The 11,257-nt window shown below is 50.1% G+C and overlaps 1 protein-coding gene across 2 annotated transcripts; it reads left to right on the forward strand.

Annotated features, from left to right (window-relative positions):
* Positions 1-496: 496 nt before the first annotated feature.
* On the forward strand, positions 497-5,324 carry ATOX1 (antioxidant 1 copper chaperone). Of its 2 annotated transcripts, none has more exons than XM_051793836.1 (4): positions 497-671; positions 1,849-1,924; positions 3,222-3,390; positions 5,120-5,324. In XM_051793836.1, exons 1-3 carry the CDS (start codon positions 666-668, stop codon positions 3,353-3,355), a joined length of 216 nt encoding a protein of 71 aa, XP_051649796.1. In that variant the 5' UTR covers positions 497-665; the 3' UTR covers positions 3,356-3,390; positions 5,120-5,324. The 2 variants fall into 2 exon arrangements, with proteins under 2 accessions (XP_051649796.1, XP_051649795.1); XM_051793835.1 differs by having other exon boundaries at positions 499-671; positions 3,222-3,374.
* Positions 5,325-11,257: the final 5,933 nt, after the last annotated feature.

Consider the following 11,257-nt stretch of genomic DNA (forward strand, 5'->3'; position numbering starts at 1 on the left):
AAAAACCCAACCTAATGCAAACAAAAAAACCCCAATCGAACAAAAAAAAAAACCAACAAAAAACCAAACAAAACTAAAACCAACAACAAAACGAAAACAAAACAAAACAAAAAAGCAAAACCACAAAAACAAAACCCAAAGCAACAACAAAAACAAAAACAACCAACAACAAAAACAAACAAACAAGCAAACAAAACAAAACAAAACAAACAAAAAACCAAAAAAAAACACAACAAAGCAGCAAAGCACCCCAAAGCAGGCACATCTTCAGGGACCAGCATCCTGCCTCTCAACCTACTCTGAAGTAGAGACTCACCCCAGACCTCCCTCGTTTAATATCCAGTCTACCAAAACTCTCCTAAGCCAGTTAAGCCCCCACACCTTCAAAGTCAAAGGAGGAAGGAGCTTTCTGAAGCAGCCCGGCCCCACCTCATGGCTCTTCCCACCTCCCTCTGTCCCTGCGCTGATGCCTCGCCTGGGAGCGGGCAGAGCACCATAGCGGGGTGCACATGGATCGGCTGTGACCCAAACCCCCTCACAGCTTTCTCCTTAACCCTCTCCTGGCTCCTCGCGCCTCCCGACGGCCTCAGCCCCGGAGCGGGCACGGACCGCCCCTTCCTCCGCGTCGCGGCCGCCGCCGGGATCCGGGATCCGGGATCTCCGCCATGCCGGTGGGTGCGGGCCGGGGCCGCGGGCGGGGGGCTGCGGGGGCCGGCAGGGACATGGGGGGCCGGGGCGGCTCTGTGGGGGCCGGGGCGGCTCTGTGGGGACCGGGGACGTGGCGGGGCGGCGGGACAAGGAGGGCGCTGCCCGGTGCCGGGACAGCCGCGGCAGTCCCGCAGCCCCCAGAGGGGGAGCAGCGGTGGGACCCTCCTGCCCACGTCCCCCGCCCCATGCACCACCCCAGAGCGCGCAGGGCCTTCTTGGGGAATAAAAATGAAGAAAATGGCAACCACACTGAAAAAAAAAAAAAAATCCCAGTGGGATCTGCTGTCCCGAGGTGGCTCCGCGGTGGATGATCCTAAGAGGGTTTTAGCCCTACAGGGGCGGGGGGGGGGGGGGGGAACACGTGGTTATGAATAGGTGGAAATATGGGTTGTAGGTGACAAATGAAATATGGGTTGCAGGTAACAAATGATATGTGAATTGTAGGTACTAAATGAAATACAGGTGGCAGGTAACAACTGAAAAACGGCGTTGCTTTTCTTTTTTAAGGAAAGCAAAAAGCACGTGCGAGAGAAGGAAATTAGGACCCGTCTGGTGCCAAAGGTTGAAGGCAAATGATTAGTTACAGCCAAGCACGTTTGTGTTGACCCAGTGTCTCCCACAGGTAGCGAAGTTATGACTGGGGCCCCAGTGGAGTGGAAGGATGAAAAAACATCACTAATGCTCCTTAAATTTCTATTTCGTTTATATTTTTATTATGCTGGGGAGCAGAGGCCTTGTAGACACAAGAAGAATAAGGGTGAGGAAGCAATGAAAACCTCGCAGACTAAGGACAGTGAGTAGTTGGAGGCAGGAGATTTGCTTCTTCTGGGCTCCCCTGGGCAAGTGGAGTGAATCCAGCAGAGGCCACAGAGATGGCAACCTGTGCTGACCCTGGAGGTAGCCAGACAGTCTCCAAAGTTCCCTCAGGATTATGCTGTGAGGGACAGCGCAAGGACACCCTAAGGAGGAGTATCAAGAGCTCTCTGTTCCCTGTGGATCCTTTAGTGGCATGTGTGGACCTTTTGGCTGGGGAGGCTCTGAACCCACCTCCCCAAGGGAAAAGGCAAGTGTGGAGGACGAGAGTGTTCATGGTGTGTCGCCATCTGTGCCCTCCCTGACCCCTCATCTGCCTCTTTTCAGAAACACGAGTTCTTTGTGGACATGACCTGTGAAGGCTGCTCCAAGGCGGTCACCCGTGTCCTGGACAGGCTGGGAGGTGAGTCAGTGCTGGGTGTGGTGTGGGACAGCCAGCTCTCTAGAGCAACACCAGCTCCAGAGCAGGATGGCAGTGCCCTGGGATCCTCCATCGTGAAGAGGAATGCCATGGGTAAAAGCTGGAAGTTGGAAACTTCTGCCCGCTCTGCTCTGGGCCTCCTCCTTAGTCAGTAACTAGTCACTGGTTGGTTGCAGGTCTATGTGACCCTTGGAGAAATGTCAAGGGAGGAAGGAGCTGTCATGGCTGCAGGTGGCTCTGAATCACCAGGGTCCTACCCTGAACCCTCTGGGAAGGACACTGGTAGACCCCTTCTCGGGCTGCCAGAAGGAAGGGAGGTGGATGTCCTGCCTGGCGTTGTTTCCAAGGAGGCCTGGGGTATCTGTGATGCTTCCCTAGATGTGTCATCAGCAAGTCACAGTGAAGAGCTGCTGAGCAGAGTGTTTGGTGGTTGTCTGTATAGCCTGTTTTTAATACCACCTGGAAAATTATAACCCATGTCTCCTGTATGCTGGCATTTCCAAGAGAGAAAGATTTAGGCTGCACTCACTGTTTGTGAGGACTTGCTCCCCTCCAAGGGAGAACAGTTTTCAGTCACCAAGGCAAAGGCCTTGCAAGTTCTTCCAGACCCCATTACCAGCCTGTGGCAATCTCACCTTGTCCATGTGTGGTTGTCACCACCTCCATCACTCTTCAACATGCTGGGCAATATCAGCCTCATGTGATGTAGTGGCAGAGCTCTCAAAGCTGATACATACCTACAAGTTTTGTGAAATAAGTGACTAGATAGAGACTTCCTGTCCATTTGTTTTCAATGGGCTGAGAAGGCTCACCCTTATTAGCCACTGGGAAATCCACGTGGGAAAATGCCTTTTCCTTCCTTCTACTTAGAGCTGTTAGGAACCCCCACCACTGAGGAAACCTGTCCTGACCCTGTCTTAACTGTGCCCATGCTAAACCACAGCACAGGCTGAGCTGAGTGGAGATTGTTGTTTTAAACTCAGTTTTATTCTGGTTACTGCATGAGTGCTTGTGTTGGTCCAAGGTGGGGTGAGCAGATTAAAGCAGTTGAGAAGCCGTGGTGCCCAGTGCAGAGTTATAGCAGATCTGGCTCCCTTTGTACCGTTGCTGGCAGGACACCAGTTTCATTTTGCTGTCTGGTGGTGGTATCAGGGTTTGCTGGCAGGATATAAATGTCCATTTGACTGATGGCCTGGGGAGCACAGATATGAAGCTGAGCTTTCCCTGTGTTCACACCATTTGGCTGCTCCTAGCTGTGCAAAACTTTCTTTTCTCATAGGTGTCCAGTTTGATATTGACCTGCCCAACAAGAAGGTGTTCATCGACTCAGAGCACAATGTTGACACCCTGTTGGAAACCCTGAAGAAGACTGGAAAGAACACTTCCTACCTCGGGGAGAAGTCTGCACAGTAGCCTTGCCTGGTGTGAGGAGGTTAGGCATATACCAGGTGTATCCAATGTGGAAGAGAGAGAGCTGAGCTTTTTCCAGCTCTCCCAGCTAAACAGGCTTCTTCCTGGGAAACACAAATGAAAAACGACCTGCAGATCCAGCTTCAGCAAACCCCTCATACCAGAGAAGCAGCTGGACCACACACAGCCAGCACCATTTCTGTGTGGGACCCCCTTAGCTACGCTGCAAAGCCCATCTGTAGTGGAGAGGTAGAACGCGGCCTCTCTGCCATCTCCAGGTGAACCTGGAGTTTGCCAGAGCATATCATGCATGAAAACAAATCCCAAAGATGTTCAACAGCTGACCAGAGAGAGTGGTGGGCCGCAACAATAGCAGGGAGAGTGATGGGACACAAAGAGCCCTGTGGCTATGTGGTGTGGTGGGTTGGTGCTTAGCACAAGGACCTCCAACAGCTGATTCTCCTGATAACGCTGTTAATCCTCCACTAAACTCAGGGATGGAAAAACAGCAGCACCCTGGCACCCTCATGGATGTAAAATGTTGGGGTTTGAATAGCTCCCAGTGCACAAAGCCCCTGGCCAACTGGACATCTGTCCCAGTGACAACCTGATTGTTGCAGCCTGTCAGTTTTCCCAGAGTTCCAGTGCTATGAGGACGTGTACAAAACTCTCCTGACTGTAAAATATTTTTGCAGACAAGGTTTAATTTCAGTGAAAGAGAATAAAGTGGGAGGAGGGGGGCTGCCCACTCACTGCATGTGCTGTTCTTTAGTGTGCAAGGTTATTAAATTGCATCTCTTAAGAGCTTGTTTCTGTCAGTGGAGCTTTCTGATCCAATGACATTTTTTAAATAGTCTGGTTGGATCATCACAAATACCCAGCACAGATGCGCTGAAACCAGTTCATGCTGATTTAATTCCCAGTCAGTAAATTAAATCAGGGATTTACACCAGCAGGAATTAAACTGATAAAAGAAAGAGTTGAGCTGGTAGTGATGTGTGTGCAATAGATCTGCATTGTTTTAATAGAGTGACTTGACAGATGTAAAATCTGCAGTTTGTTTCATTTGAGTAGGCTCTCAGTGCTTCATAGAAATTGTTTAAAATCATAGCTCTAATCAAATAACATCTCCACTTAGAGAGAAACATGCTCTGAATTGATTAGTGCCTCAAATAGTTTTCAGCTTGTGGTATTGACTGCAAGGGGTTTTTTAACTTGCAGGGACTTGTGGATTATGTCTCAAGTGCCTGAAGAATTTAACTATTACAGGAAAGCCAGTCTCAAATAATGTGAATGTGTCCCTTTTCCTGGCCCAGTTTTCTCACCGTTTTCCTTACATTACATCAAGGCAGCCAGGGAGTTGGTTTGGCTGACCAACTTGGCAGAACTTTTGTTTTCCTGTTGCATTTTAACTGACTTAGAAGCTCTTTGACTTACCCAAGGACTGTAAGATCCAAAACAAAGGAGAGGGGTGGCTGAACAGCCCTTGCAAGTAGTTTGCTGCTAAATCACTTCAGCAGTCGGGGGGAAAAAACCAGTACTTTAAATTTTACACACCACATTTCCCTCCATAGAGAATATTTTTAGGAGCTAATCTATAAAAGGAGGGAGGGAAGTTGCAAATCCTTGGCGTAGATCTCTGGTGGATGAATTTCTCTTGGCTTGTGACCGGCAGAGGGCATCTCTGTATAAGGTTGTCTCCCCTCTGGGCCTTGGTATTTTTCCCATTTATTTATTTATTTATTTGTGTATTTATTTATTTTGCAGGAACTCAAACATGGCTTCAGCAAAAAGATGGCTTAACTGTTTGCATGTCTCCCAGCTTGCTGTGTCATTTGACCTGTGCCAGATGTCAGAAAGCAGAAGGCTGGCAGGAGGAGACAGCTGCATCTTGGGCTTTAGAAATCCAGAGGAGGAGGTTATGTTTTGTTTCTAGTCCCACAGTAAATCGAGGCACTGCTTTTAACTTTCAGTGCATGTCTGTGTGTCTTGTGTGTCTTTGTACTGCTTTGAATGGTTTTCTGTAAAAGAGGTGGCTTTTAGGGATGGGAAACTACCCATTACATGCAAGACAGATCTCCCAGGAAATTGCACCTATCCTTAGAAGCTGACTGCAACCTCTGCCTGAGGGACATGTCTCAGGAGAACTGTGTTTGAATGTCACTTAGATGCTGAGGATCTGTGTCTTGGCAGTTGTTTTTTCCTCACAGAACAGACAAACTTTCTGTTTGGGATGCAAGTTCTGGGAAGAAGGGACTCTGGTCCCTTTTGACTCTGGCCTTTTGAGCTCAATGGGGCCATGAGGCACAAAGTGTGCAGAAGAGTGCCTGAGCTGATGGGAAATACAGAAGGGATGGAGGAAGCAGAAGGGTGTGGGAATCTCCAAGGTTCCTTATTTCCTGGCCCAGTGACCACTGTTCTGTGCTGTACTGTTGCTTCATTTTAATTCAGGTTTTCAGCCCAGTGACAGCATTGCATGCCTGTCCCACTCTGCTGTCTCGTTTCACCTGGGAGGTGTCTCCCATGCCTACCTGTCATATGGGACTTGTTCTACAGAAAGGAAAACCAACCAAAGTTTGGAGGAGAAGTTTATATTTAGAGATTTTTCACACTTGTACATTAAGGTTACTTTTGACATACTTGCCATTTATTCTTTCCTAGAGTGGTGTACTGCTTCAAAGTCCCCCTTTACCTTTGATCTAGAGCATGATTAATTGGTGTAGATGCACTTGCAGGGAGCTGGAGAGAGACACATCAAGGAATGTGTTGCAGACACTTTTTATTACTTTTTAATTTAAGGGAAGCTAAAGGCTACAGTGTAACATCACTGCATTATTTTCTTGCATTAAAATCTCCCAGTGGCAAGAAATTTCCAGAGCCAAGGCCCAGAACCACAACCTATTTCTGCTTTGTGCCTGTGCACTCAGATGCCCAGCAGGATCCGTCCAGGGTCCCAGGGAGCGAGTGAACCCCTTTCCCTAGCCCACCCTTGCTGCTCTGAGCTGATGTTTGCCAATCTTGGTTATCATTTATTGCTTTCAGCTTCCTCCCAGGCATGGCTGTTGCTTTGGCATGGAGCTGGATGGCATGTGGTGGCATGGCTGGCCTTGGAGCCAGTAGTCCTTGTGGCCTTTGCTGTCTGCCAGACTGGCAGTGCCCACAGAGGATGACTCCAGTCTGTCTTGCTGTAAACCTGGCTGCTCCTCCTTGATGTCTGGGCTGCAGCCCGTGCTACCCACACTCCCCTCGCTGCTCTGCTCCCCTCTCCCTGCTCTGTTTTGGTTAAAACCTGCTTATCTCTGAGCCAGACAAGGAAAGATTTCTACCCACAGCCATCCAGAAGCTTCATGCAGATACCTGAAGTGTGTGTGCAGGGTTTGCAGGCTTTCATACCTGATGGCTCATGGCATTTGATGTCCTTCTCCTCACTCCCTGTTCCAGAGCAGAGGGATCAGGAGTGACAAGTCTGCATAGGCCACCTCTCTGTGGTGCCATACCCTGAGGATGCTGATGGGAACAAACCACTGGGAAGGCACCAAGGGTTCCCCTGAGCTCTGCCTCATCCTTCCTTCGGTGGGCCTAGTCTCACTGCATCCCCCTTCCTTTCCCCTGGCCCTGTGGAGAAGGGAAGGGAGCTGCTAGGGGTTCTTCTCCAGCCTCCAGAGGAGAGAAGCACTGTGATGGTCACTAACCCCAGCACTCTGGGCATGTTCAGTGAAAGTACCAAAGAACCAGAACAATTCCTGTTAGAACAGGGCTGGAGGATGACTCCCAAGCTGCTCCTTGTTTTCTCCACCAAGACCCCAGCAGGACAACATCCTGTGTGCTCCCCCATCAACCTTGCAGGCTTATCAGGGGACCAGGGCATTGCAGCCAGAGCAGGTAATCTGCAGAACACTTTTTCTGCTTGTTTCCTTTTCCTCTGGATAAGATAAGGCGTTTGGGGAAGATGACCTGGTCCTGCCTCCAGGAGAGTGAGTGCAGGAGGCTCTGCAGCAGCACTCCTGGAGCAGTGGCTCTGCAGGAGCACAGGATCCTCCCAAAAGGCCACTTCTCCCACGAGCATGCAGCCAGAGCTGAGTAATGACACCCTGGGACAGTTCTTGCTTTGGGGTGTGGGCTGTGCTTGGGCTGACTACAGCTGGGATAGGGGAGTTAGGGAAGGATGATTAAGTCTGAATGGAGCAGCAGACCTTGTGGGGTGGCTGGCTGAGAGGCTTATGGAGAAGCTCTGAGAGAAAAAACAACTTCATAGACTAAAAGGGTAAGAGAAGTCAGTACCTAAGCAGAGTCTCTTTGTTCCACCATTGACCGACTTCAAGATCTTCAAAATCTTCGTTGATCAGGTTGGCCTGAAGTTGGCTGCATGTCATGGGAAGAGACCCCAACAAGCCCACAAAGATAATGTCACAATATTTTCCACAGGAAACAATATATGAGACACTGAGGCTGTGAGGCTGTTTTCAGACAAGGAAATGCTCAGTTTGCAATGCAAACAGGAAAGGGTGGCACTTGGAAAAGGAGCTTTCCTGTACCACAGACACCTTGGCTCTGCAGGACAACCCAGTGACCTGCTGGAAGAGGGATGTGTCAGGGGGATGAGCAGCTGGTGAGGTCTGTGGTGCATTGCCATGCATGAATATGTCCTCCCAGCAGCAGGGAGACTTCTGGTTTCTTCACTTCTTTTTTGTTTTTTTTTCCAATTTTTTTCTTCACTTCTGGTTTCTTCACAAGGTTTCAGTCCAGCTCCAGCTCAACTGTGAGAATCCATGAACTGCCTGTAGCTGCAGCACCAGTAAGATCTGGGCAAACCCAGAGGGATGGGCTTTGAAAGTTCTTTTGTTTCCTCTGCCTCAAAATTATCTTTGCATTCCTACCCCCCTTCTCCCCCTCTGCCCCATGGTGTTTCCAGCAGATGTTTGCTTTTCTCACCCACCTCACTGTGTTTGCAGCATTGCCCTTCTTGTGCTTCTGGGTGTCATTTTTTTACCCAGTGTTACCTTACCCCACTTTTCAAACCAAAATCTGATTTCAGTGGAAAAGTCTACAGCCTCCAAAGCCCAGTCCTTTATCCACGAAAGAAAAAGCTGCCGTGGTTATCCCAGGGCTGTCTTAAGCACCACTGGCTTTTTGGCGCTTTCTAATTACGTGATGACAGGCGGGGGATGGTTTTAGCCAAAGGAGCAGTTGTACTCAGTCAAACCACCCAGTAAATGAGAGAATTTCCAAAATAGCACCGCAGGCTGCAGAAAGCAGAGAAGGGACTGGAGATCCCCCTCAGCACCTGCAAATGGTGATCCCTGATGGCTTGGAGAGTTAAATTGCTGAGAAATTTCAGGGTGGCAAAGAAGGGTTCAGTTTGCAACAGTCTCAGGAATTCCACAGGCGTGTTGTGTCTGGGTGTTAAAACTGTTACACGGAGGATTCATTACCAAAGGATGGGGATTTTCTAGTCTTACTGTGCTTTTAAATGTTTGCTGTAAGAAAATCCACCTCGGGCTTCCACCTTCTCTCACCTGCCTGTTCCCAGCCCAGGCACGGCAGTGGCAGAGCTGGGACCTGGATGAGCACCATGACTGATGTTTGACTTGCAGGCAGGATTATACCCCCATGCTTCTGGGGTCAACATTAGCAACACTGGCCTGACCAGCTGCTCTTTGAGCTAAAGCTGTGCAGCTGAACCTGGAGGTTGCACTGGGCTGGGGGTTTGTAGCCATGAGCATCACCTGAAGTGAATGTGCTCCGAACTAAATGTGCTGCTCTTGAATCTCTTCAGTAAGGTCTGCAAGGCCTGGTCTGCCTTGTCCTGAGGCCACAGCTGAGCTGAGGCCACTCTGTGCTGGGTGATGTGCAGAGCTGTCCCAATGCTGTACTGTGACAAACAGAGCAATGCCAAAGGCCCTGGCTGGTTCCCACTCCCCTGTGAATACATGCAGACTTCCTGTGTGACCACCACAGGCAGCTTTCCACATTTCAGTTTCCAAAACAGCAAAACACACAGGGACCTGACACACTCCCCTCCAAAACAGCAAAACACATGGGCTTCTGACACACTCCCCCTCCAAGACTGTGGCAGCATAAATAGAAAAAAAAAAACACCAAACCAACCAAACAAAAAACAGGCTTAATTAAGGACTTCAAGAGCAGGAAATGTGCACACGTGTGCTTGCCAGAGCACAAATATTTTCTTTTGGAGCTGCTTTCTCCAAGGGTTCAGTAAGGTGATCAAGGCTGGGTTACAGAGCGAGGGTAGCAAACAGTTCCCAGCCCCTCCGGAAGGCAGCAGCCACAGGGCACTGCTGTTCTGCATCCTTCCCCGTGCTCCAGCCTTTGGCTTTAGCCTCCCACAGTATATACTGAAGCTATTCAACCATTTGGCTAAAAGCAGATGGGGAGGGAGAGAAAACAAAGTCAGATGAGAGGGAGAAAGGCAGCTTTTGTGCTGCCTCTGTTTGCAAAAGACAGCCCAAGCCCCTTTTGGACTAAGGTTTAATTTACTGGACTCTGGAGAGCTGAGATTCACAGCCCCACAGCTGCTACAGGTGGTGGCACGTTGGGGCAGTGAGAGGGAGTGGGTGGGGAGCCAGCTCTCATTGGTGAGCAGCTCCCTCAGAGGAGCTGTGGGACATGCAGGACACAATGCAGGGTCCCCGGCTGCTCTGGGGAGAGCAGATCTCCTCTGTGACTCTTCTGCTACATGGACCTGTCCCAGGTCACCTGGAAGGGACAAGGGAAACCGGTCTGTGTAGACAGGAGCCTTCAGCCTGGCCCTTCCTGCTATTGTCCCTCTGCTCATCATGTCTGTTCCTGAGCACCTTCCGAAAGACTTCTGGGTGCTGCACAGCTGGGTTCACGTTTCCTGTTCCCCAGTCCAGACCAGTGGGTTGCTGTGCTGTCACTGGGAGAGAGATGCTGCAGCATTTCAGACTTCCCCACAGTTCCCAGAGGGTATGAAATTCCCCGGGTAGGAGCATCTCTTTCAGCCCAGAGACCTGCTCACCCGTTTTCAACAGATGGATGAGATAATGTTAAAACAACAAACACAGCTCATTCCCTTGCAAACGAAAGGAGACGCTCGAATAGAGCAGGAATCCACTGTGCCCAAGTACCCTCCTGCCCCATTTCAGAGGGACCAAGTCCCCCCACTCCGAAGCTCTTGCTGGGCTGTGGGCAGAGCTTGGCCGGCAGAAGTCAGTGTCAGCAGGGTGCACAATGCCCAGCAATCACAACAGGGGCCGCAGGCTTAATCTGTTTTGCACAGCTTCAAAAAACCCAGCCCACACAGCTATTGTCAGGGTGATCCCACCGATTGCATCAGAAGTCTGCATGGGACACGGGGCTGTCTCCAGGGCTCAGTGGGGGGGTGCCTGGGGCATTGTGGGGAGCAGCCCTGGTGTCCCGGGGCTGTCCCGGGCTCTGCAGACAAACCACAGCACGGGTTTGTGCTGTGCTGTCCACAAACAGAGCCTAAGGTCCTTTGGCTTTTGCCTTGCCTCTGGGTCTCCACTGGGCTGGTGAGGGTTGGTTATTATTATTATTATATATTATCCCCACAAAGGCATGGGACAAAGGCAAAGGGTCTTTCTTTGGTGGACAAAATCCTCATACCAGTATTTGCATATATATTTCTCTTCATTTTTTCCTTCCCCTGCATCTGTCCAGTGCTACATGTTTGTGCCTTCCCAGGAGCAGCCAGCAAAGCAGGCAGCTCGGTGGGCATGATCCAATTTCCAGGGCAACTGGGACGGGACTGAGTCCAGAGTGTCCTCGACTTACAGTGCTGCTCTTATTTCTCCACGGTTTCCTCTCCATTTGCTTTCTTAATTCAGCCTGTCTTTTGCCAGGGAAGAGGCCAAAAAAGCAGACATGTGGCACATCCAGAGTCCTCCCCGCTGGCTTTACAAC

Source organism: Manacus candei, unplaced genomic scaffold, assembly GCF_025592945.1.
Source record: "Manacus candei isolate 608988 ecotype Guabito, Panama unplaced genomic scaffold, ASM2559294v1 h1tg000037l, whole genome shotgun sequence".
Taxonomy (NCBI): Eukaryota; Metazoa; Chordata; class Aves; order Passeriformes; family Pipridae; genus Manacus; species Manacus candei.

What these genes read in the sequence shown, in the direction of transcription:
- ATOX1 (XM_051793836.1), top strand. An exon ending in TGTCCTGGACAGGCTGGGAG is followed by an intron (nt 1,925 to 3,221) that starts GTGAGTCAGTGC and finishes CTTTTCTCATAG; the next exon opens with GTGTCCAGTTTGATATTGAC.